Source organism: Sarcophilus harrisii, chromosome 3, assembly GCF_902635505.1.
Source record: "Sarcophilus harrisii chromosome 3, mSarHar1.11, whole genome shotgun sequence".
Taxonomy (NCBI): domain Eukaryota; kingdom Metazoa; phylum Chordata; class Mammalia; order Dasyuromorphia; family Dasyuridae; genus Sarcophilus; species Sarcophilus harrisii.
Genome location: NC_045428.1, coordinates 356,024,228 through 356,046,464, shown reverse-complemented (window position 1 = coordinate 356,046,464; position 22,237 = coordinate 356,024,228). Strand labels below are relative to the sequence as shown.

The 22,237-nt window shown below is 36.5% G+C and overlaps 1 protein-coding gene across 7 annotated transcripts in view; it reads right to left on the bottom strand.

Annotated features, from left to right (window-relative positions):
• The window catches only part of MBD5 (methyl-CpG binding domain protein 5), a 130,710-nt gene that overhangs the window by 6,646 nt on the left and 101,827 nt on the right, over positions 1-22,237 (bottom strand). For 4 of the 7 annotated variants that reach the window (XM_031960040.1, XM_031960039.1, XM_031960042.1 and 1 more), the window contains one exon: positions 19,551-19,887. In XM_031960040.1, the coding sequence (XP_031815900.1) occupies positions 19,651-19,887 (237 nt within the window). In that variant the 3' untranslated portion in view covers positions 19,551-19,650. Of the gene's footprint in view, positions 1-15,450; positions 15,525-19,550; positions 19,888-22,237 lie in introns of those variants that run through there. The other 3 variants (XM_031960044.1, XM_031960046.1, XM_031960045.1) reach the window with 2 other exon arrangements.

The window sequence follows — 22,237 nt, the reverse complement described above, 5'->3', positions numbered from 1 at the left end:
TTAAGGGGGAAAAAATACCATATATATTTGACACATTTCTCTCTGATTTTACCAGTGTTCATTTTCAGGCTTTATGACATCAAAGTCACAAACAATCTCACTAGGGAGAAGAAGTGGATATTAAGAGTGGGGAGATAAGCTTTATTGTACTCTTTGACCAGGAAATACTCAGCATTATACTATGTAAAATACAGGCATCTTCACAAGACAGAATGATCCTATGCAGTCTCCCCCATTAAGATTTTTCTCCCTCAATTTATGATGCCTTTTGAGAAGAAATATTGAGCTAAATTCTTCTTGCAGAGCAGGCCCCGCTCAGCCTTGCCCGCAGAGCAGGCCCCGCTCAGCCTTGCCCCCAGAGCCGGTCCTTTGACTTTCTGTAGAGGCTGACTTGGTCCATTCTGCTCAGCTGAATGATTATTTCATTCAGTTTCATAAAGGGCAGATGAGCTGAATTGCTGGTTCTGGCCACTAGGGAGCTCCCTCTCTCTAACTGCAACACTGCATACATTGTCCTGACTCAGAAACTAAGAATGAAATCGCCATTCACACAAACAGCTTCACTATGACAATTCATCTTAGCAGTAGTCAGTTCCCACTCGGGCATTCATTTAATACCGTCCCTACGTTTTCCTTGGGTGACTTCATGCTTTTAAAGATCAAAATTAGAATTCCAGTTAAATTTGCATATGTTCTTTCCTTTTTTCCTTTTTATTTTTGACCTAGATGTTCCATAGGCATCTCAAAGGCATGTTCCCAAACAGAATTCATTCCTTCTCTCCCCACTCCCCTTTTGTACCGTCAAGGACACTGGCAGCCTTCTAATCACTGTTTTCCAAATTTAGTATCACAAATGATTAAAGAAAAAACATTGTTCCTGTACAAGGCCCTGCTCTAAGCACTGGAGATACAAAAAGAAAAAAAAAAGACAATCCCTGCTCTCAAGAAGCTCCCATTCTAGGGTGGCAGAAAACATATAGCAAAGGATGCTTCAGTTCTAAGCCAGATATCCCAAAGTAACAAAGTGGACATCATCCCCAACTTCTCACTCTCCCTCACCCACAAATCCATCATTAGCAGCTCTGGTCATTTCTGTTTCCACAACATCATTCTAATTCATCAGGCTGTCCCCACCCTAATTCAAGCTTCCTGTCCCCTCACCTGGATTATGGTAATATCCTAGCCAGTCTCCCAGTCTCTTTTCATTGTAAGCAATGTAGTGGTTTCCCTATTATTTCTAACATCTAATAGAGCTGTACCTAAACTCTTCTGGACACAAACATGTCATTCCCTTCCATTCACTTTGTTGTCTTCCATACTGGCCAGCTCTTCCTACACTACACTTTATGCACTCCCTCCACGCCCTTGCCCTGGCAGCTTCCATGCCTTGCGAGCTTTTTCTGCTCACATCCATCTCTTTTAGAATCCCGGGTTTCATTCAAAACTCAGCTCTAGAGTTTTTCCTGGTCCTCCTCCTGTGTGGCTGCTGTCTTCCCCTCTACAGTTTACCTTGACTCTATTTTCATGTTTTGTTTTGTTTTATATATTTTTGTATAGTGTGTGTGTAGAATTTGGATTCCAGCTACCAGACAGTTGACATAATTACAGAAAGAAAGGTGCATTTAATCGAAGTAAACAGATATCAATATGCAAAACCTGTAAGTCTACATCCTGACAGCCCCTTATGAAGCATTGAATTCTTTGACTCAATTGGAAGGTTAGTTAGGTTGAATAAAATTGGGGATGGTCCTGGTTGGCCTTTAAACAAGCTAAGCTTGTCAAAAATCTGACAGTTTCAGTTTCAGTCCCAAGCAGGGTACAATTTTGTAGAATGTGTAGAATTCCTGTCCATTATGAGTAGGGGAAAGGACTATTTTTCCTCTCCTTCAGTGGGCAAATTCAAGGTAAGGAGTTAAGAGAGAGACTCTCAAACAGACACAGACACACAGGGCAGTATTCAAAACAGGAAGCAGCTTCAAAGAATGGGACCTCTGGCAGCTGAGAAGAGAGAGGGAGTATGAGAAAATTAAGTTTGGCAGTTGAGTTCTGAAGACAACCAGCTCTGCTGTTTGTAGAAAACCAACCTTTGTGGTTTGACATTTTGGGAATTACTAGCCAGTTCATGAAAATATCAGACCTTTAGGAGTAGAGTACAATTTAGTTAAGCAGTAAACACTTATTAATTACCTTCTGTATGTTGGCAACTCTGCAAAGATGGGCAGTTTGGTCTCCCACTTTCAAGGAATTTAAAGTCCAATGGGGGAAACAATATGTAAATAACCATGTACAAACAAGATATATAGATAATCAACAGAAGGTAGACAATAGGCATTGGGTGTGGGGGAGTGTTAGATGAGGTTTGGAGTGTTTAGCGTGAGGAATGCAAGGAAGCCAGTATCAGTGGGTCACAGAATAAGTAGGGATAACTAAGTGTCAGAAGACTGCAAAGACAGAGAAGAATAGGTTACGAAGGCTCTGAAGACCAAACAGAAGACTGCATTTAAGACTACTGGAGTTTATTGAATCTCTATGTCTCTATGTCCATGGTCAGACCTCTACTTTAGCATGATTGCTATAAGACAGGTGAGTGGAAGATAGTACTGAGGAAAGGTTTGAGGTCAGGGGACTTAATAAGCAGGCTATTGCTATAGTCCAGATATGAAGTGAAAAGGGCCTGCAGGAAATGTAGCTGGTGGCCATATCAGAAAAAAAGATGTTAAGAAAGTAAAATCAATTGACTTTAGAAACATTTTGAATATAAAGGGGGTAAGAGAGAAAGAGTTGAGGATGACATCTAAATTGTGGGCCTGTGAGACTGGGAGGACAGTATTAACCTGGACAGTAATAAGGAAGTCAGGAGGAAGGGAAAGTGTGGGGAGAAAGAACAAGTTCAGATTTGGACATGTTGAGTTTAAGGTATCAATGGGAAATCTAGTTTGATATATCTAATAGTTGGAGATGCAAGACTGGTGGTCAACAGAGATTAGAGCTAGCAGATTCAAGCATCAGAAGCATATAGATGATCATTGAATCTGTGGGAGCTGACAGGAACACCAAGTGAAATAATAAAGAGGGAAAAGATAAGATGGACTAGGACAGACTTTGAGAAGACATGCCATAGCAAGATGAACATTCAGCAAAGGAGACTGAGAAGGAGCAGATAGAAGGATATCCAGGGTAGTGTGAAATAACCAAAAGACAACAGAGTCAAAAAAGCACAATGTCATGGACTTTCCTTTTATGGAAGAACCACCTGACTTGTTTAAGATCATACAGGAAGTAAGCCACAGGGCTCCAATGAGAAACTAGGTCTGCTGATTTCAAATCCAGTTTGGCTATACCACCATGCTGCATAGATAGAGTGAGGATAAGAGGGTTTCCTCAAATTTTTTGCATCAACTATTGTAGAAGTTCTTGACTGTAAGGTAAGGGTGGCTCTGTGTAGTCCATTTTTTTTTTTTTTTCTATAACTACCCACTTCAACTCTACACAAAAAGTTTAATTGCTTTATTTGTGAAGAACTAGTTCCCTTCTTATTCTACTGACTTTGCTTTCTTTCCTGAGGGCAATTCCATCAATAAAATTATCTAATCAATCAAGGAGCACTTAAGTACCAACTTAATGTGTCTAGAAGGGATCTTGAAACTCAACTAGTCTATCATCTCCCTAAAAACTGGTGATTAGATTTAGTGATGGGGAGACTTCTACTTCATAAATAGCTTACTCTACTGCTAGATATTTTAAATTGATAATTCTTCCTTCTATTTAATTGAAACATTCTTCTCTATAACTTCAAACTATAGACCCAATTCTACCCTTTGAAGCTGTACAGAATGACTTGAATCCATCTTCCACAGGGAAGCATTTTAACTAATCCATTGTGAGTACCTTGTTTTTCCTGTTCTAGCTTTCTCTAGGCCCAAAATATCTAGTTTCCCCAATACGTTTTCATACAAGTTTTCTAGTCACTTCAAATATCTAGTCATAGTTTTTTAGAGCCATTCCTGTTTGCTAATGCCTTTTTTAAAAGGTATTAACCTTTTAAACCTTTAACCTTAAAACTCTTTAAACCTTTTTTGACATCTATAACTGAACAACATTCTAAATAAATGAATTCTAGGATCATATTAGCTTACAGGGCTCATTTATTAACCAAATTATTCATTTATTCAACAAACAGTAAGCATAATACACATGTACTGTACAGCATTAAGCACTGAGGGAAGGCAAAAAAATAATCTCTGTATTCAAGAAGGTTAAAATATAGAACATTGACTTCATTGAGTTTATTGTTAATCAAAACTCCTAAGTTCTTTTCATATGATCTAAGTCATGTCTTGCAATCTTATACTTAAGTTGATATAAGATTTTAAATTTATCATTATTAAATTTCACTTTAAACCTTTTAGGATTCTGTTTCTTTCTTTCAATACATGGTCTACTATCCCATCTCCGTGCCAACTGAAGATCTGATAAATATGCCAGATATATCTATATTTCTGTCATCCATAAAAGTATTGAGCAGAATATGGAAGAAAACAGTGTTCTGAAGTCCACCACTAGAGGCCTCTCCAGATTGACAATGATCAATAATTGTTACTTTGGAGATGAGCATTCAAAAATTTGGGGCTCTTCCTAGCTATCCTATTTAACTCACTCTGATGCTACCTTGTATTATGAGTGACTGTCAAATACCTTCATAATTAAGATCAGAGATTTAGAGCTAGAATGTACATCAGTGATCATCTGGTCCAATTCTCTATCCTCCCATCTCCCTCTTCTAGATGAGGTCTAAAGAGATTATATGATTTAGCTAAACTCACACAGGAAGTAATTAGCAAAGTTAAGAATAGAGAATTAAATTGCACTTTCCATTACAAAGGCAGGTATTAGTGTCCATTCAACAATTTAATGAAATGATTCAACACTGACTCAATGCCTGCTTTGTGAAAAGCATAAATGTACAGACAAAAATCAAAGTTTCTGCCTTCAATGGACTTATGCTGTTGAGGGGAGGGAGAGGCAAAGATATATATATATGGAGACAGCTAGGTATTTGAAAGAATGTTCCACAGAGGAGGGAAAGCTGACTTCTCTCCCTTTCTCCCATCTCCCCAACTTGCTTTTTAGACACCAAACTTCATTCTCCTTAGTCTTAAATATATTTTTTAAAAGGCCATGTTTTTCTTATTGGGGGAGATGTCTGATCTTATTAAAAATATATAGCTTTATATATATAATGATATGCCAGGTTAACAAATTATAAGGAATTGTTTCATTTAATTTTTGGTATTAACTTTTTTCCATGTGAAAAAATCACAGAATGTCACAGATATTGAATTAAAAAGGGAATTTGGTAATTATGGACTTAGTTAAAAGCATAAATTTATTCTGATATATAATCTCATGGACTGTTATTATTATTCAAAGCTATTGGTGGCCAAATATGATACATGCACCAAAGAATGAAAAATGTTTAGGAATTAAGTTAAAAGGATAGACTCTTTGCCCCCAAATAATTGGCCTAGGATGCTTATAAATTCCCTTTCAAATGCAATTATATGATTCTATCAAAGATCAAAGGAGACTGTGTTGTCAGATACAAAGAGAACAGGAATTGATTGCTACCTAGATCTAGATCTCATACAAAAGTTAAGGGGTATTTGTTATATTATAAAACAATGGATAATAAATCAAAATCTTTTATTGGAAGCAGGAACAGATTTATGTATTTGGTTTCTCTGCCAATGTTTTTCTATTATTGGCCCTCACCATCAGAAAAGTCCTAACAAGAGAGCTGGGTGGGAATCTCACTTCTGATGCTCCCATGGGATGTAGTTGTGGGTGAGGTTGAACTTCCTCATTTGTAAAATGAAGACAATGACCTATGGCGCTACAAAATGCCATTCTGAGATACTGCATGTAAAGTACGCCATAAACTTTTAAAGTTAATCAGTCAGCCATGATTTTTATAGTTTGACAGTCCTCCTCCAGCCCTTTCTGGGTTTCTAGGAGTGATGCACGAGCTTTCATGTGGTCTTCACCATGCTGGAAAGATGTTGAATGCTCAATCTAATTCCTGAGGAGTGGCCTAGCTGAATACATACAGGCCCACCCCTGAGCCTCTTGGACCACCAGCTCGGTCCACAGTCTTCCCCTGGCAGCCATCATCTAGGCGACCAAACCTTGTGGAGGTGTGCTGCCAAATGCTCTGCAGCTCAGCCCCAGTTTCCTCAGAAGCAGAGGAAAACTCAGTCCTTACCATTAGGATCCTTGGCACTATCAAATGGCTTAACATTAGAAACAGACAATTTCCTCGGCAGAAATGATATCAAGGATGGTGCAATACTACCAGCTTTGTTGTGCACCTGAGGGACAATTTTATCAATGACTTTGGATAAAAGGCCCAGACAACAACAGATGACATAAATCTGAGAGGGCTAGCAAATAAAATGGAGAAGAGTTAAGGGGTCACAAATATCTTGTAAGGAGGCTACAGCAAGCAGTAAGATAGTAGTAGCCCTTAAAAAGACCTGAAGTTGTAGTGGACTGCAGACTCAGTGAGCTGTGGCAGAAAAAAGTTAATCACCCTGTCTCCTTTTCACTTTCTCTTGGTTCTGTCCCTCCCTCGGTGACTCCTTCTTCACCCAGTCTTCTTTTCCCTTCCTAGAGTTATTGTGTGGGCACTCCTCAAAGCTCTTGCTTAGGCCCTCTGCTTTTCTTTCCCCTAGCTTCTGGTGAACACATTAGTTACCAGGGGTTCTGCTGGTATTTATTTAGGCAGTCCCCTACTCTCTGCATCCAGGTCTCATCTTTCCACCCTGCGTTTGAGTCTGCTGGGCAACTCTTTCTCAATGTCCTCTAGCTTCTTCAAACTTTCCAGTACTACTGAAAGCATCATGGTCTTTATACTCAAACAGACTCACGACCTCATTCTTTATTCTTCCCTCCAAATCCAACCAATTGCCAAGTCTGGTTGATTCTACCTTCCTATTGCTGCTCACATAAATCTCCTCCTCTCCACATCACACTGACTTGCACTTCAGCTCCTCATTACTGGTCTGGCTCTTCCCTCTCGGATCTATTTTCATAAAGCTATAAAATTAATATTTATAAAACATCAATATGTTACCTCCTATTTGAAAAAAAAATTGACTTCAAGACTCTTTAGTGCTTCTAGGATAAAGTACCAACTCCTCAGCTTGCCATTTAAAGTCCTCCACAATTTGGTCACCATTTGTCTGTTCAGTTACAGTTCACGCTACTCCTTTTAATTCACAACTGTTAATTAAACTTCTTTAATTTGTTGCTAGTTGTTCCCTCCATACAGGGTCATTCTATGCCTCTGAAACAGAGGAGATGACTCCCATGGCTGAAATGCTCTCTTCTCAACCATGAATTATAAAAACCTAATTGTCCTTCCAGAGCCAGTTTAGGCATCCCTTCATACACCCAAGGCCTTTCCTAATTCCCCCTATTGTCACCACACTCTTCTTCTTGAAATTTCTTTATTATTTTATGTATATATATATATATATGTCATATTATATATAATTTTACTTATCTGTAACACAGATTGTTTTGCCAGCCAATCAAAGCCAATATCATAATATATAAGGAGGAAATTTACTGTATGTTATGTTTAGAAATAACAAGAACAAAAAAGAAATCATGAAATACTAAATTTAGAATATGCTGGAATTCAAGAATATTTCCATTAAGGATTCTAACAATATCACTGGTTGTAATGCTTGGATGGAAATAGAATGGCAACAATTAATTGTAAATTTAAAAACAATATTTTATTCCTTAAAAAAATTAAGAAGCTAACAGAGAGAGAAAAATATGTGGGCTTACAGAAAGAACTTGTACTCTGGAAAATCAAATGACTGAGAAATAAAGGAAGACTTTCTTATCAAAGTGGCAGAGACTATTGCAGGTCAGGTAATAGAAAGGTATAGTCATTAGAGAATTTAGAATAGAAATTAAGGGCATATGAAATAAAAGATTAGTAAAAATTCAGGCTTGAAACTCAGAGTTTCCCTGGAGAGTGTCTTCAGCTATTTTCTGTTCCCTGCTGACATTTAATAATAAACATTTTTTACTAATGGACACTCTAAAACCTACTTGATTAACCACTAGGCATTTCATATAATCATGTTTCTAATTATTAATAGAGATAATTGCCATTTTTCATTCTCATTGCATATGCTATTGCACATTCTTATCTCTGCTAATAAAGAAATCAGGTATAGATTTGTGAATTGTATTAGAAGCAAGGAGTGGGGAGAGAAATTGCATACAGCTTTATCCTAAATGACTTTAGAATCTCAATGACTACTTCATGCAGAACTAAACAAACAGAAGTGGAATTTGATTAGGAGAAACCCTGGGCTGTTGACTGGATTCATCAGTGAAAGTAGGCACATCTAAGAAAATTTTATATTCTGAACTTGCTGATTTTGCAAAGAAACCAAGGCCTGTTTTATTGTTTGTACTTAGTTTTTGCCAGTAGTGAATTTAGGCTATAAACAGAAGCAGTACACACAGTGGGATAAAAAAATGAATTCCAGTCATGTGATGATAGAGTTCACTCACATCTACTGCTCTCATTTTACAGATGAGAAAACTGAGGCCTGGACAGGTAAAGTGACTTATTTGGAGTTACAAAGCTAAAATGTAACAGTGCCTGTCAATGGACCAAATTCCTCTAATTCCAAATCTACTGGTCTTTTCACTCTACCATGGTGTTTCTTTCTTGAACGTCCTAGTAAAAGGACTAATTAGTGTATAAAATAAAATGACAAATTGTCATTTGTTTCACATTTTACTATTCTATGGCATCTTTTTTACTGTTATTCATTAAATATCTACAATTTCCCGAGGAAACTTCTCTTTTCTAGAGATTCCAATGTACATAATCAGTAGGCATATGTATAAATGTGTGTGCTTATTAATGTATGTATGCATGTATACATATATACACAATGCAATAAACAACATATGCAGTAATACGTATGTACATATGTGTGTATATATGTATAATGTGTGTATACAAAATATATGTATGTATATGTGTAGTACATGTATATATGTTATAAAAAATTCAGAATTACCTGCAAGTATTCATTTCATTCTTGTATTATCAACTTTTTTTTGGATTGTAAATTATCACACTTGACAACCTATTCTGCAGTAAAATATTGAAGACAATCACAAGGAATTTTTACATGAAAATATTTGCTCAATGAATATTCTATAATTAATATCTCTTTGCAAAACTGTTACAGATGTTTTACAATTTTCTTTTTCATCCAAGTAATATATAAATTTATCAGAATTTGTCATTTTCATCAGTTCTGCATAGAAATTTCCACTTTAGTCAGAGTATAGCAGGCAACTAATCACATTACTACTTTTTTCATACCTTTATAAAATCTATTTTGCAACCTATATGTGGTTCATAAAAACAATCCACTTGAACTCTTCTAAAATATTTGATATAATGGCACAGGATTGCATTGTAGTTACTTTTTTTTTTATTTTTATTTTTATTTTTTTTATTTAATAGCATTTTATTTACAGGATATATGCATGGGTAACTTTACAGGATTAACAATTGCCAAACCTCTTGTTCCAATTTTTCACCTCTTACCCCCCCCCCCACCCCCTCCCCTAGATGGCAGGATGACCAGTAGATGTTAAATATATTAAAATATAACTTAGATACACAATAAGTATACATGACCAAAACATTATTTTGCTGTACAAAAAGAATCAGACTCTGAATTATTGTACAATTAGCTTGTGAAGGAAATCAAAAATGCATGTGTGCATAAATATAGGGATTGGGAATTCAATGTAATGGTTTTTAGTCATCTCCCAGAGTTCTTTTTCTGGGCATAGCTAGTTCAGTTCATTACTGCTCCATTAGAAATGATTTGGTTGATCTCGTTGCTGAGGATGGCCTGATCCATCAGAACTGGTCATCATCTAGTATTGTTGTTGAAGTATATAATGATCTCGGTCCTGCTCATTTCACTCAGCATCAGTTCGTGTAAGTCTCTCCAGGCCTTTCTGAAATCATCCTGTTGGTCATTTCTTACAGAACAGTAATATTCCATAATTTTCATATACCACAATTTATTCAGCCATTCTCCAACTGATGGACATCCATTCAGTTTCCAGTTTCTAGCCACTACAAAAAGGGCTGCCACAAACATTCGTGCACATACAGGTCCCTTTCCCTTCTTTATAATCTCTTTGGAATATAATCCCAGTAGTAACACTGCTGGATCAAAGGGTATGCACAGTTTGATAACTTTTTGAGCATAGTTCCAAACTACTCTCCAAAATGGTTGGATTCGTTCACAACTCCACCAACATGCATTGTAGTTACTAACTGATTTGCTAGCTGTTTGTTTTTATAAAGGGCTAATTTGTCTATAATAAGGAGTATGCCATAGCATCCCAAGCTCATAAGTTCAAAAACATTCCCCTTGGGCAAAAACTATTGAAAATCTTCATGTCTCTCCATTCCTTAAAAACTTCTCACTGTATGCTATCATCCCCACTAACTAGTCTACATCTCTGTTTCTTTTCATGGTCAAATTCATTGAAAAAGCTCTCTGTCCTCAGTATCTCTACTTCCTTTACTCTTACTTCTTTTTTTAATTCTTTGTAATCTAGTTACCAGCCTCACTCAATTAAAATTGTCCTCTCTGAAGTCACCAATGATCTTTTTTGCAACTAGTTTTGTTTCGAACATACCCAGATCACCTAAAAATGGAGACAGCCACCCTGAGAAATATCAGAAATAGACTTCTCGGGGGAAGATACTCTTCATTCTCCTACTACATGGAAGGAACTCAGAACAGGTTTCATCTTTAAAAATTGCCAGGCTGGGACACTCATTCTTTTTTCCGTGGCATCTAGAAATGATAAATAAGGTCTTTGCTCACTCAAAGATCGGGTACTATGAGTTGATCTGATAAAAGTGTTACCTTTCCCCGCTATCTTTGTACTGTCTGAACTTTTTAGCTCTAGGTTTAGGAAGGAAGAATCCCCACTGAACCTGAAATCTAACTACTGGTGACCTTGCAGTCAGAATTCCAAGCTGGATGTTGCAGCTAGCCCAGCAGGGAAGCTCTGAGAAGCCAGGATGCCCAAGAATCAAGTCTAGGAGGGGCTTTGGATTTGGAATTTGAGATTGCTCTGAAACTAAGCTATAAACTTAATTCTAATTCTCTTTTCCTACTCAGATGGTGGGGGTACATTTGTATACTAGTTCCTATTATTCCTTCTCAGAAAATATACCTTTGTAAAAACTAATCTATTGAATGGTTAATTAGCAATGGAGTTTAGGGGCCCTTCTATAATTAGGGGAACAACACTGATGGGTGATGCAAATAATGACAGAAAGCCCTGATAATCCTATTCCCACTATGGTACTGGAGACTCCTGGGGAAGAGGTAAAATGTTACCCACCTAACTTTCAGACCCTGGTGGCTAGGATAGTCCCTATTACATTTAAAACACCATATCTACTAGCTCTTTCTTAATCCTTTTCTTTCTTGACCTCTCTTGACCTCTCTGGCACCTAATACTACCCATCAGTTTCTCCTGGGTACCTCCTTCTCTTCTTTAGCTTTTCATGGCAATGCTTCCTTTGGTTCTCCTCCTGCCTCTCTGGCTGCTTTCCCCAATTTTCCTTGGCTCCCACCCCTCCCTCACACAGCTGCCATCCCAGTTCAGATCCCCACCCCTCTTTCACTGGACTATTATAATAATCTTCTAATCTTCCTACTCTAACACAGCCTCCATTTATCTGAGAAAGTGATTTTTTTGAAGTGTACTTCTGGACACGTCATCACCAGGGCCCCCAAACTTAATAAACTTCAGTGGTTCTCAATTACCTACAGGATCAAATATGAAGTCTTCTGTCTGGCATTTAAAGCTCTTTATAACGGTGGCCCATTCCAACTCCTTTTACCCCTATCCAGTCTTTTTTTTTTTGTTTTAAACACTTAGTTCGTCTTTATGAGCTTAATTCAGCAACAATGGCTTGTTGTTTATCCTATGACATCTCAACCATAGGCTGTAAAGTCCTGGATCTCCCCTGGTTCTATATTGCTCACCCCACCCCGTCTGCCTCTTAGTTTCTCTCCAGCTCCCTACGAGAATCAGCTCAAATCCCACCTCCTGCCAGAAGTTCCTCCCAGGCTTCCCAGGTGCTAGGGATGGTTTCCCCTCTTAGACTTTTGCCCTTTATGGGTCTTGAATGGCTCTATTTATTTACATGCTGTTTCCTCCACTAAATGTTAAACTTCTTGAGGGCAGAGACATGCACTTCTTGGAATCTCTGGAGCTCAACAGAGTGCCTAAAAATAGAAAGCACTTAATAAATGCTGATTGACTAACCATTCCATATTCTGGGGAACTAATTTCCAAGCCTGAACTAGCTCATAAGGATTAGAGAAAATCCTTCTCTATGTGAAACTAAATAAGATCTTGAAGGTACCCTAGTCCTTAACAGGCTGGGGAAAATCCTGAGGTCCTGGCCTGGCTCCAGATCTACTTGCCATTAAGAATTATGTCTTCAGAAATGCAAATTAAGCCAACTCTGAGATACCACTACACACCTGTCAGATTGGCTAGAATGACAGGGAAAGATAATGATGAATGTTGGAGGGGATGTGGGAAAACTGGGACACTAATACATTGTTGGTGGAACTGTGAATACATCCAGCCTTTCTGGAGAGCGATTTGGAACTATGCTCAAAGAGTTATCAAACTGTGCATACCCTTTGATCCAGCAGTGTTACTACTGGGCTTATATCCCAAAGAGATCATAAAGAAGGGAAAGGGAACTGTATGTGCACGAATGTTTGTGGCAGCCCTTTTTGTAGTGGCTAGAAACTGGAAACTGAATGGATGTCCATCAGTTGGAGAATGGCTGAATAAATTGTGGTATATGAATATTATGGAATATTACTGTTCTGTAAGAAATGACCAACAGGATGATTTCAGAAAGGCCTGGAGAGACTTACACGAACTGATGCTGAGTGAAATGAGCAGGACCAGGAGATCATTATATACTTCAACAACAATACTATATCATGATCAATTTTGATGGACTTGGCCATCCTCAGCAATGAGATCAACCAAATCATTTCCAATGGAGCAGTAATGAACTGAACCAGCTACACCCAGCGAAAGAATTCTGGGAGATGACTAAGAACCATTACATTGAATTCCCAATCACTATATTTTTGTCCACCTGCATTTTTGATTTCCTTCACAAGCTAATTGTACAATATTTCAGAGTCTGATTCTATTTGTACAGCAAAATAACGGTTTGGTCATGAATACTTATTGTGTATTTAATTTATATTTTAATATTTTTAACATCTACTGGACATCCTGCCATCTGCGGGATGAGGTGGGGGGAAGGAGGGGAAAAAATTAGAACAAGAGGTTTGGCAATTGTCAATGCTGTAAAGTTACCCATACATATAACCAGTAAATAAAAGGCTATTAAATTAAAAAAAAAAAAAAAAAAGAATTATGTCTTCAGATGCTGTCCTCAGCATCCGCCCCTATTAGAGGCAATGGGGTTTTTCTCATCTCTGTAGAACCAGTTGTTTATTGTCTATTATTGAAGCAACTCCAAGAGAGTTCCTTTAAAATAATTAGCAAATACTGACTAGTTCATAAGATCACAAAGAGCTATAGAAGGATCATAATATCACAGATCTTGAGCTAGAAGAGATTTCAAAGGTCAGCCATATAGACCAACATCCTATATTTACATGTGAGGAAACACAGAGAAATAAGATGATTCTCCTAAAATCTTAAGTGGTAGGAGCAGATTTTGGGGCCTTGCCTTTGAATCTAAATTCTGTGATTTTTCCACTGCATTGTATAACCCTCTCCAATTGTGGAGAAGCTCAATCCCCATGGAGTCTTGAAGACTTGAAGACCTTGAACATTTAGTCAGAAAATGGAAGAAGAGAAAATTTTTGGCAAGGCAAGGGCCCTAATTAGATCTGATACCAGGCTAGTAGTAGCTGCAACAGGCCTGAGGAGGTCAGGGAGCTTTGAGGAAGGTCACTTGGCTTGGCTGAACAGGAGGGCGGAGTGACAAGTTACTGGTGTGGTCCAAATGTTTCTGAAGTGGATAGGGTGGAAGTGGCAATGTAAGACCTAGAGATAAAGTACTGAAAGGATTCTGTCAGAAAAAGGATTAGTTTTTTCCAGGGTAGAAGCAGTAGGAATGGAGCATAGACATATACATTCAACATAAATTTCCACACGCTGGAGTTCTTTGGAAAATCTGATGAACCAAATCTATTATTTTAAAATCATGACAGTAAGACTGTGCAGTGTGTATGCTTTTGGAAAATTGTTCTGCTCTACAGAATACTTATCACTGCTGAATATAAATCCAGTGTATTATTTTTTAGGTGTCTGTTTATAATAACAACTAATGAGGTATGCCAACTTTGTTTTTTACAAAATTAAATTTGCAATATCTAAGTAAATAATAAAAATAATAATAGTTAACATTTACACGGTTCCTTAAAGTTTATAATGATATTTACATACATTATCTCAACCCTGTAAAAAGGCACTGTGATTTTTCCATTGTCATGCAGTTAGTAAGTGTCTGAAGCAGGATGTGAACTCAGGACTTCTTGATTCCAAGTCTGGGGCTCTGTCTGCTATGTCAAACACTTGTTTATGATATTCTATTTTTAAAATTAAATCAGAAGTTATACACAATTCAAAAAAAAAAATTGAATAGGTAGAGATTGTGCTCCAAGCATTCTACTTGTCCTATAATAATCCAGGCTATAAATATCCAGAAAACACTTTGGATTTATCTTTGTACAATCGTTTCTGCCACTGCTGTTATTAATAATAATCAATTATTAATATATAATAATATATATTATATATAATAAATAACAATAATAAAATAATAATTAATGATGCCAAGGAAAGATTATTAAAACATTAAACTATGTAGAAACCACAAATGTTTATTAGTATAATTGTGACTACTAGCTTCCAAATTTGTTTTCAATTCTACACATTCTATTTTGGGGAATTCTATCTCTCAATTTATACTGACTTGTTAATTTATATTACAATTTACATTTATACAAAACCCTTTTTGTTTCCCTCAATTAATCAAGAGAAAATTTGTAAAAAAACAAAAACAAAAACAAAAAAAACCAATATAGTTTTGAACACAAATAGTTAAAATGAGAAGGTAACAGATTTAATGGCTAATAATGTTTGCTTATGATAATACCTGACATCCTTCAAAGATAATTAAGGAATATATGCATGCTGTAACATGATAAACTTGATGGCATTTCTTTGTGTCTTTGGGAAAGGATCAACAAATAACATCTTTGAAAAGTAGAAAAAAATTGTGCTTACTTTCTGTTTCTCTTCCGGGCTCTACTGTAGGCTTCTAAACCTTCTGTTAGTGTCTTCAACTTCTCAGGCTCCACCTAAGTGAATGTATGGAGATCAAACCACATTACCCAGACCTGCAATTATTAAGCACTTCTTTTACTTTACTGCTGAACATGCAGATCTTTCACCCACAGAACACTGTAAAACACTGCTGATAGCATTCAACCAGATATTCCTGCTTCGGTAACTCCAAGTGTGAACAATGACTGAAAAGAAAAAACATTTGGACATGAAACTGCAAAGAGAATATAAATGTAAACTGTAACACTTAGAAAATAATCCATTTGAGAGGAAAATCAATCCACAAACATCAAATGATACCAAGTAGACTTCCTTCTTGTCTTTACCCATTTGGTCAGTAAAAACAAACAGTGGATCTCAGGGATACAGACATCAAACATCCTCTTTTTGAGCTTTATGGCTTAAAATCTAGTTTCATTCTACATTACTGGTAAACTGGGACAAAGTATAAATAACATTACATATGGTAAGATATTCTTATTAATAGTATCTTGGTAGGCTTTTCATCAGCTTGGATATGATAGCTAGTACTAAATAAACAGAAAACTGGTTATGATGAACATTACTTTTTAATTTTTTAAACCATCCACAAGACAAGGCACTTAAACCTGCCACGGCTCCTTAAATGACTTATAGTAGTTCTCAAAGAGTGATCTGCAGGCTTTTGGGAGTCCCTGAGATCCTTGGAAAGGAAGGCTCTACAAAGTTAAAATTATTTTTATAACAATACTAAGATGTTATTTCCTTATGAAAACACTCATTTCTTTTCCAACTATAGATTTGTAGTTTGGCCATATTTTCTTCATATTTTTCAATGAGAAGAACATAAAGAAGCAGAAATGAGAACCTACCAGTTTTCTGTTAAGCTAGATATTAAAGAGATTTGTAAAAATAGACAAAACAATGGCCATTCTTCTCACTAAATTTTTTTTTTTTTGGAAAATAGTGATTTTTTCAGAAAAAAACATTATGTTAGTGTATAATGAGTTTACTCATATTATTAAATGAATACATAAATCTAGAAAAATCATCAATTTTCATTTTGAATATGGTAAAAATCAATAGAAATTAATCGTTTTGAAAATATTAATTTCTTTTAAAAAGGGGGTTGGGAGATGAAAGTCTGAGAATTTCTGGCTTAAAGATAGGGAAAAAGAATAGGAGTGTTTTTCAATTTAAAATTTCTATATTTTATCTCAAAGGACTCTAAAGATTTCACATATTTATAGGAGTATTTCAAAGGCACTAGAAAATGCTTCATCCACCAAATTTTAGCAATTGACGCCTAGATGACAAAGAACTCCTCATGTTTAAATATATCCTAACAATTTCAGAAAAGCCAACACTGAGAAACTGATCCAATGAAATGACAGTAAAATCTTGGGCAAATAGATTGTTATTTACTTGGTTGAAATTTAAATGTTCTATGCTCACATGTCACTGCTTTTGAATATGGAACAATTTGGTACCTGGATAAGATCCAGGAAGGAAGCAGTCCAAATTGGAATCAGAAAGTCCATGCACGCAAGAGCATGCACTTGACTCACAATTTATTTTACTCTTATTTTAGGTGTCATGCCAATAAATTTATTTATCTGAATTTCTATCCAATGACAGACGCAAAAGAAATAGATTAGGAAGGAAGAAGAGAGAAAGAGAGAGAGAGAATGGGGAAGCAGAAACACTGGGAACAATTAGAAATCTGTGTAATCAAAGATAAGTCACTAAAAAAATATAGGCTATCTATAAAATGATGAGTTGCTTTAAATGAGCTTCATGATTTTTTTTAACTGACATTCTTTTTGAATGAATGGAAATGCTGCCTTGTATAAGTGACACAACCATGATATAACTAGAATACAGACATTTATACCAACAAATTTGATTATACAAATATTTATTGTGTCAACTATGTGTAAAGCAATGCTCGGGATGCTAGGGATATAAACAAAACAGTCCCTGCCTTCAAGGGACACGTGTGTATGTGTATGTACATGTAACAACTTCTGAATTCGATTAAAATGACTATTTTAGAATTTACTGGTGGAACTGGAGAATATAACTTAAAAAAAGGAACATCTCCTCAGTCTGTTGAAACAATACATGCAACAGTAAATGAAAGCAATCACATTAGACTTTAAATTAAAAGGCTATGCTAGGATGAAATCACTGAAGTTAACCATGTCATTCCATATTTTATAGAATTGAAGGGTAATAGTTTATTTTCTAAAATTTTTGACTAATGATAAACAAAAATACATCATACAAATATAGCTAGCTATAACTTTTGAACAATTTTTGGTGATCTGAATACTACATTCCTGATCAAAATTTCTTAATTCATATGCAACTTTTGCACATTGTCATAATGAACATTTTGTTTAAAGGTCACAAAGAATCTGATGGCAACATTTAATTTGTTAGAAGGAATTGTGCCAATAATGCTGCAGTTCCTTGAACATAAAAAGAATACAAACCAGGACTCATTTTTAGAATAACAATATCTTTTTATGCTAGGAGGTAAATACTATGCGGTATCATTTTTTTGCTATTTTAAATAAAGTTTTATTTTTCAATTATCAAGCATCATGTTTTCTCCCTTCCACCTCCCCCCTGCTACTGAAAAGAAAAGGAAACCCTTGTGAAAAATAAATTTAGTCAGGCAAAAAAAAAATCCTCTTATTGTCCACATCCAAATATGTGTCTCATTCTGCATATTATTCTATCACTTCTCTGTCAAAAAAGATGATTAGCATGTTTCATTACAGGTTGTGAGATATCATTTTTAAAAAGATAGTTTACCTTTTAACTAGATTGCAAAATATAATCTATTAAATACTGCATTTTTACATAGGAGCACATTAATATACCTGAAAGAAGAGGGCAATGATTAATTTTAGAGATGATTAATTGATCTCAGAAAAGTGAAAATAAACTTATTAAAAAAAAACAGAAAGTGTGATATTTAAAAAAAAAACCCTTCAACAGTATTTTTCCCCCAGTTCCTTAGCCCAGTGTATCAAAACTTTTTTTTTTTTGACATAAAACATGTTAATGTAAAATTAAGTAGTCAAAGCTTAACAAGCAAAACTCTTAAGAACCAAATACTTTCAAAAAACCTTAACTAGAAGAGCAGGTATTATGCAAATGATCAGAATTCTGTTACCTAAGAACAGTTAATTAGAAATAAGTCTTTGGCAGCAGAAACTCTCCTTTCTTATCAACTACCTTACAAGACCAGATTTTTCTCTAGTCTGCCTCCCCCCTTTGCTTGGGATCATTGTTAACCAATGCCATTAATACCATATCCATAAAAACTGTGTCTTTAACCCTCATTCCCCCTTCTTTTTACTTGACTCTAGATGGGTCCTGGTTAGCTTTAGGGGGCAGTGGTTCACGAATTAGCTTCAATATTTTTAATCTTCGGGGCAATATTTACAGACTATTCCATCTTCTCTCTGCCCCTATTCAAGACCCTTGCTCCCCAATTTTTCACCCTAGGCTGTAGTTTGAATGATTAAACATACAGGAAAGACTAATTTTCATTTTCTTTTGAAAGGTACATCAATTTTACTGTTTCTAGGTATTTAAATATCTGCCATTTATATGTGATTTTATGTTTACTTACAGGGCTTAAATGGGAAAAAATAAAGGAGATTGGGGGAAATCATACAAGGGAGTCTTTTAACTTTGTGTTTTTCTTTGGTTATTAAAAGTAGAAACACCTTGAAAGGCTCACACACTTGCTTTAAGCATAAACGAGTAGAGTTGAACTACAAGGCTTTGTAATTGGTGGGCTAGGGAAGGAATGGGCATTTACACAGCATCTCCTGTGCCAGACACTGCACTCAGGCCTGTTACAAATATTATCTTATTCTACTCTCATGATCATCCCCGTTGTACAGTTGAGGAAACTGAGGCAAAGGAAGGTAAAGTGACTTGCCACACAAGTGTCTGGATTTCAGACTCCAGGCCCAGCTTCGGACCCACCACCGCAGCGGGCTCCTGGCGGGGAGGGACCTGGCCAGCAGCAGCAGCAGCAGCAGCAGCAGCAGCAGCAGCAGCAGCAGCAGCAGCAGCAGCAGCAGCAGCAGCAGCAGCAGCGCCCTCAGCTTTCCCAGGGCTCTGGTACCCTGCCCTCTAGAGGCCCCGCCCCCTCTGCTCTCTATATAGCCCTCTCCCCCCGCAGGCCCATTCTTGCCTTCCTCTCCCTTCTTGCTGGTGGCCGTGCTGCTCCAGGCCCTGGGAGTGACAAGCGGCCTTCCCAAGCCCTGGTAGGAGCTTCACCTCCACGGCGATGGAGTCTCCCTGTGGGAATTCTGGGTATGTCTCCCACAGCAACATGCTGATGGCTGGAAGGGCCATTTTGTAGTACGCCTACCAAGGGGATAGGACGAGATTTGTTATTACGTCTAAGGAGGCAAACTTCTTGGTGGGAAAACTTGTTTTACGAATGCAAGCAGGTGCTTTCTCTGCCACTGGGAGCTAGGGTGAGTTGTCTCCGGCACTGAGAAGTGAGATGCCTTGTGCCACTATGTCTGAGAGGCAGGGCTGGGAAGCGGGCCTTCCTGGTTTTGAAGCTGCACTACTTACTGCACTATAAAGAGACTGGCCTAAGGATCTTAGCACCATTTATGTAGCATTGTTTCTACAGAAAAATGCAATCTTATTTCTGAAAAAAAACAAGTGCCATTTTTAGATCTTGTTTCCAAATTAAGGACTGCCTCTGACTAAATATGGGGCTATTTTTAACGAGTGATGACAACTCTATAACACTGGTTTTACCCATGGAAGCCTGAAATGCTTGCTTTCAGGTGCTGGCTTTTGGCGGGACAAGTTGAAAGGATGTTTCACTTCTGAATTCATGTTCCATGCGCGTGTTCTTTGATGTGTCTTTGATCTATACATACATAAAATACTTGTATACTTTTTATTTTTAAAACTTACTCATTACAAATGCATTTTTTTACTTAGTGATTCTTTATTGTGATTTCTGTTTTGGACTGATCAATGGAGTCATGAATCTAGACTCTCTATGGTAATCTAGATTATACACTGTGGCAGAGAAGTAAGATTTTTATGTGCTCTCAGGGAACACATTATTGGATCTGGAAACTGAGTTCACTTTTTTAGGGTTTCATGATAACATGTGATGAAATAACTTATTAAATGATAGTCTTATTACAGGATATAACCTGTCAAATTTTTAATTTGCTCTTTGTAAGCAAAACATATGCTAGAAGAAAATGGATAAATTATGCTTTGCATAGTCATAATTTATGGAGAAATCTTAAAATTTGGGGGGCATTTTACTTTGATAAGAGCTTCCCTAGAGAGATTAAATGTGACTGAAATATCATATGGTACCTTTTTTTTTTTTTTTTTTGGTCATGAAGCCATGAATTTTATTTTCTAATCAGGAGAAAGGGAAGGAAGAAATACATCTTTATTCAGCTCTTTCTTATGTGTGAGGCACTATGCTTAAGTGATTTTAAAAATATCTCATTTAATTTTCACAATAACCCTTGAGCATAGGAAGTATTATTTTATTCCCATCTTATACATGAGTAAAATGAGGCAAAAAAAGAGGTTAAAATAACTTGCTGAGGTAACAACTAGTAAGTATCCAAGGATGGACTTGAATTCAGGTCTTCATATGGCATATTTTAATGGAAAAAGATGGAACTTACTCAGTTTCTAAAGCTGTACTTTTTACTTTTATCAGAGTCATATACCTCCCAAACTACCAAAATTCCTGTCATTTTCAGTGAAATAATTTTACAAATTTGAACTGAAAGGAAAGTGAGGGAAGCAATACATTCAAAGCAACACCTTCTGAAAAGTTGCCTGAGTTGTTCCTAAGATAATCTGACTCCAAGCTGTAGAAGAAAAAACAATAAATTAAAAGTTCTTTCCAGATGATACAAACTAAGGATTTATATGTATAACTTTTACTTCACTTGGCCTCAGTTTCTGCATTATAAAAATTTATAAGGTTCACTGGAGAGTGTTGAGCCTGGAATAAGGAAGACTCACCTTTCTGAGTTCAAACCTGGTCAAAGACCTATAGTGGTGTGACTCTGAGCAAGTCATATAACCCTGTCTGCCTTAGTTCCTTATCTATGAAATGAGTTGGAGAAGGGAATAGCAAATCATTCCATTATCTTTGCCAAGAAAATCCAAATGAGATCACAAAGAGTTGGACCTAACTGAAAGGACCAAACAACAACAAAAAAATTCTTTTTCTCTCTAAAACCTTGTAATTCTCTGGGCCAGATCTATACTGAAGAAAATGCCAACCAATCAACAAGCATTTCGTCAGTCTAGTTGCTAGTCACTGGAGATATCTATAAAATCATGACTTTGCCTGACTTTAAAGAGTTAATAGGTGGTATCCATGTTTATAGATAAGTAAATGTAGAGAAGAGAAATGGGAAGAGAACAAGCATTTATTAAGTGCATAGTATGTGCCAGGCACAATGCTAAGCACGTCTTACAAATATAATCTCATGTTATCCTCACGATAACCCTGGGAGGTAAATGCTATTATTATTTAGACTTTTTTTTTTTCAATGTTGCTCAGGGTCCCACAGGGAGTGAGTGTCTGGGGCCACATTTCAATTGAATTCTTCTTGAATCCAGGTCATGCACTCTGTCTAATAAAGGACAATGACGAATAATAAATGAGGAAAATAATAGCATATCTCTTAATATTTGTAAAGTACTT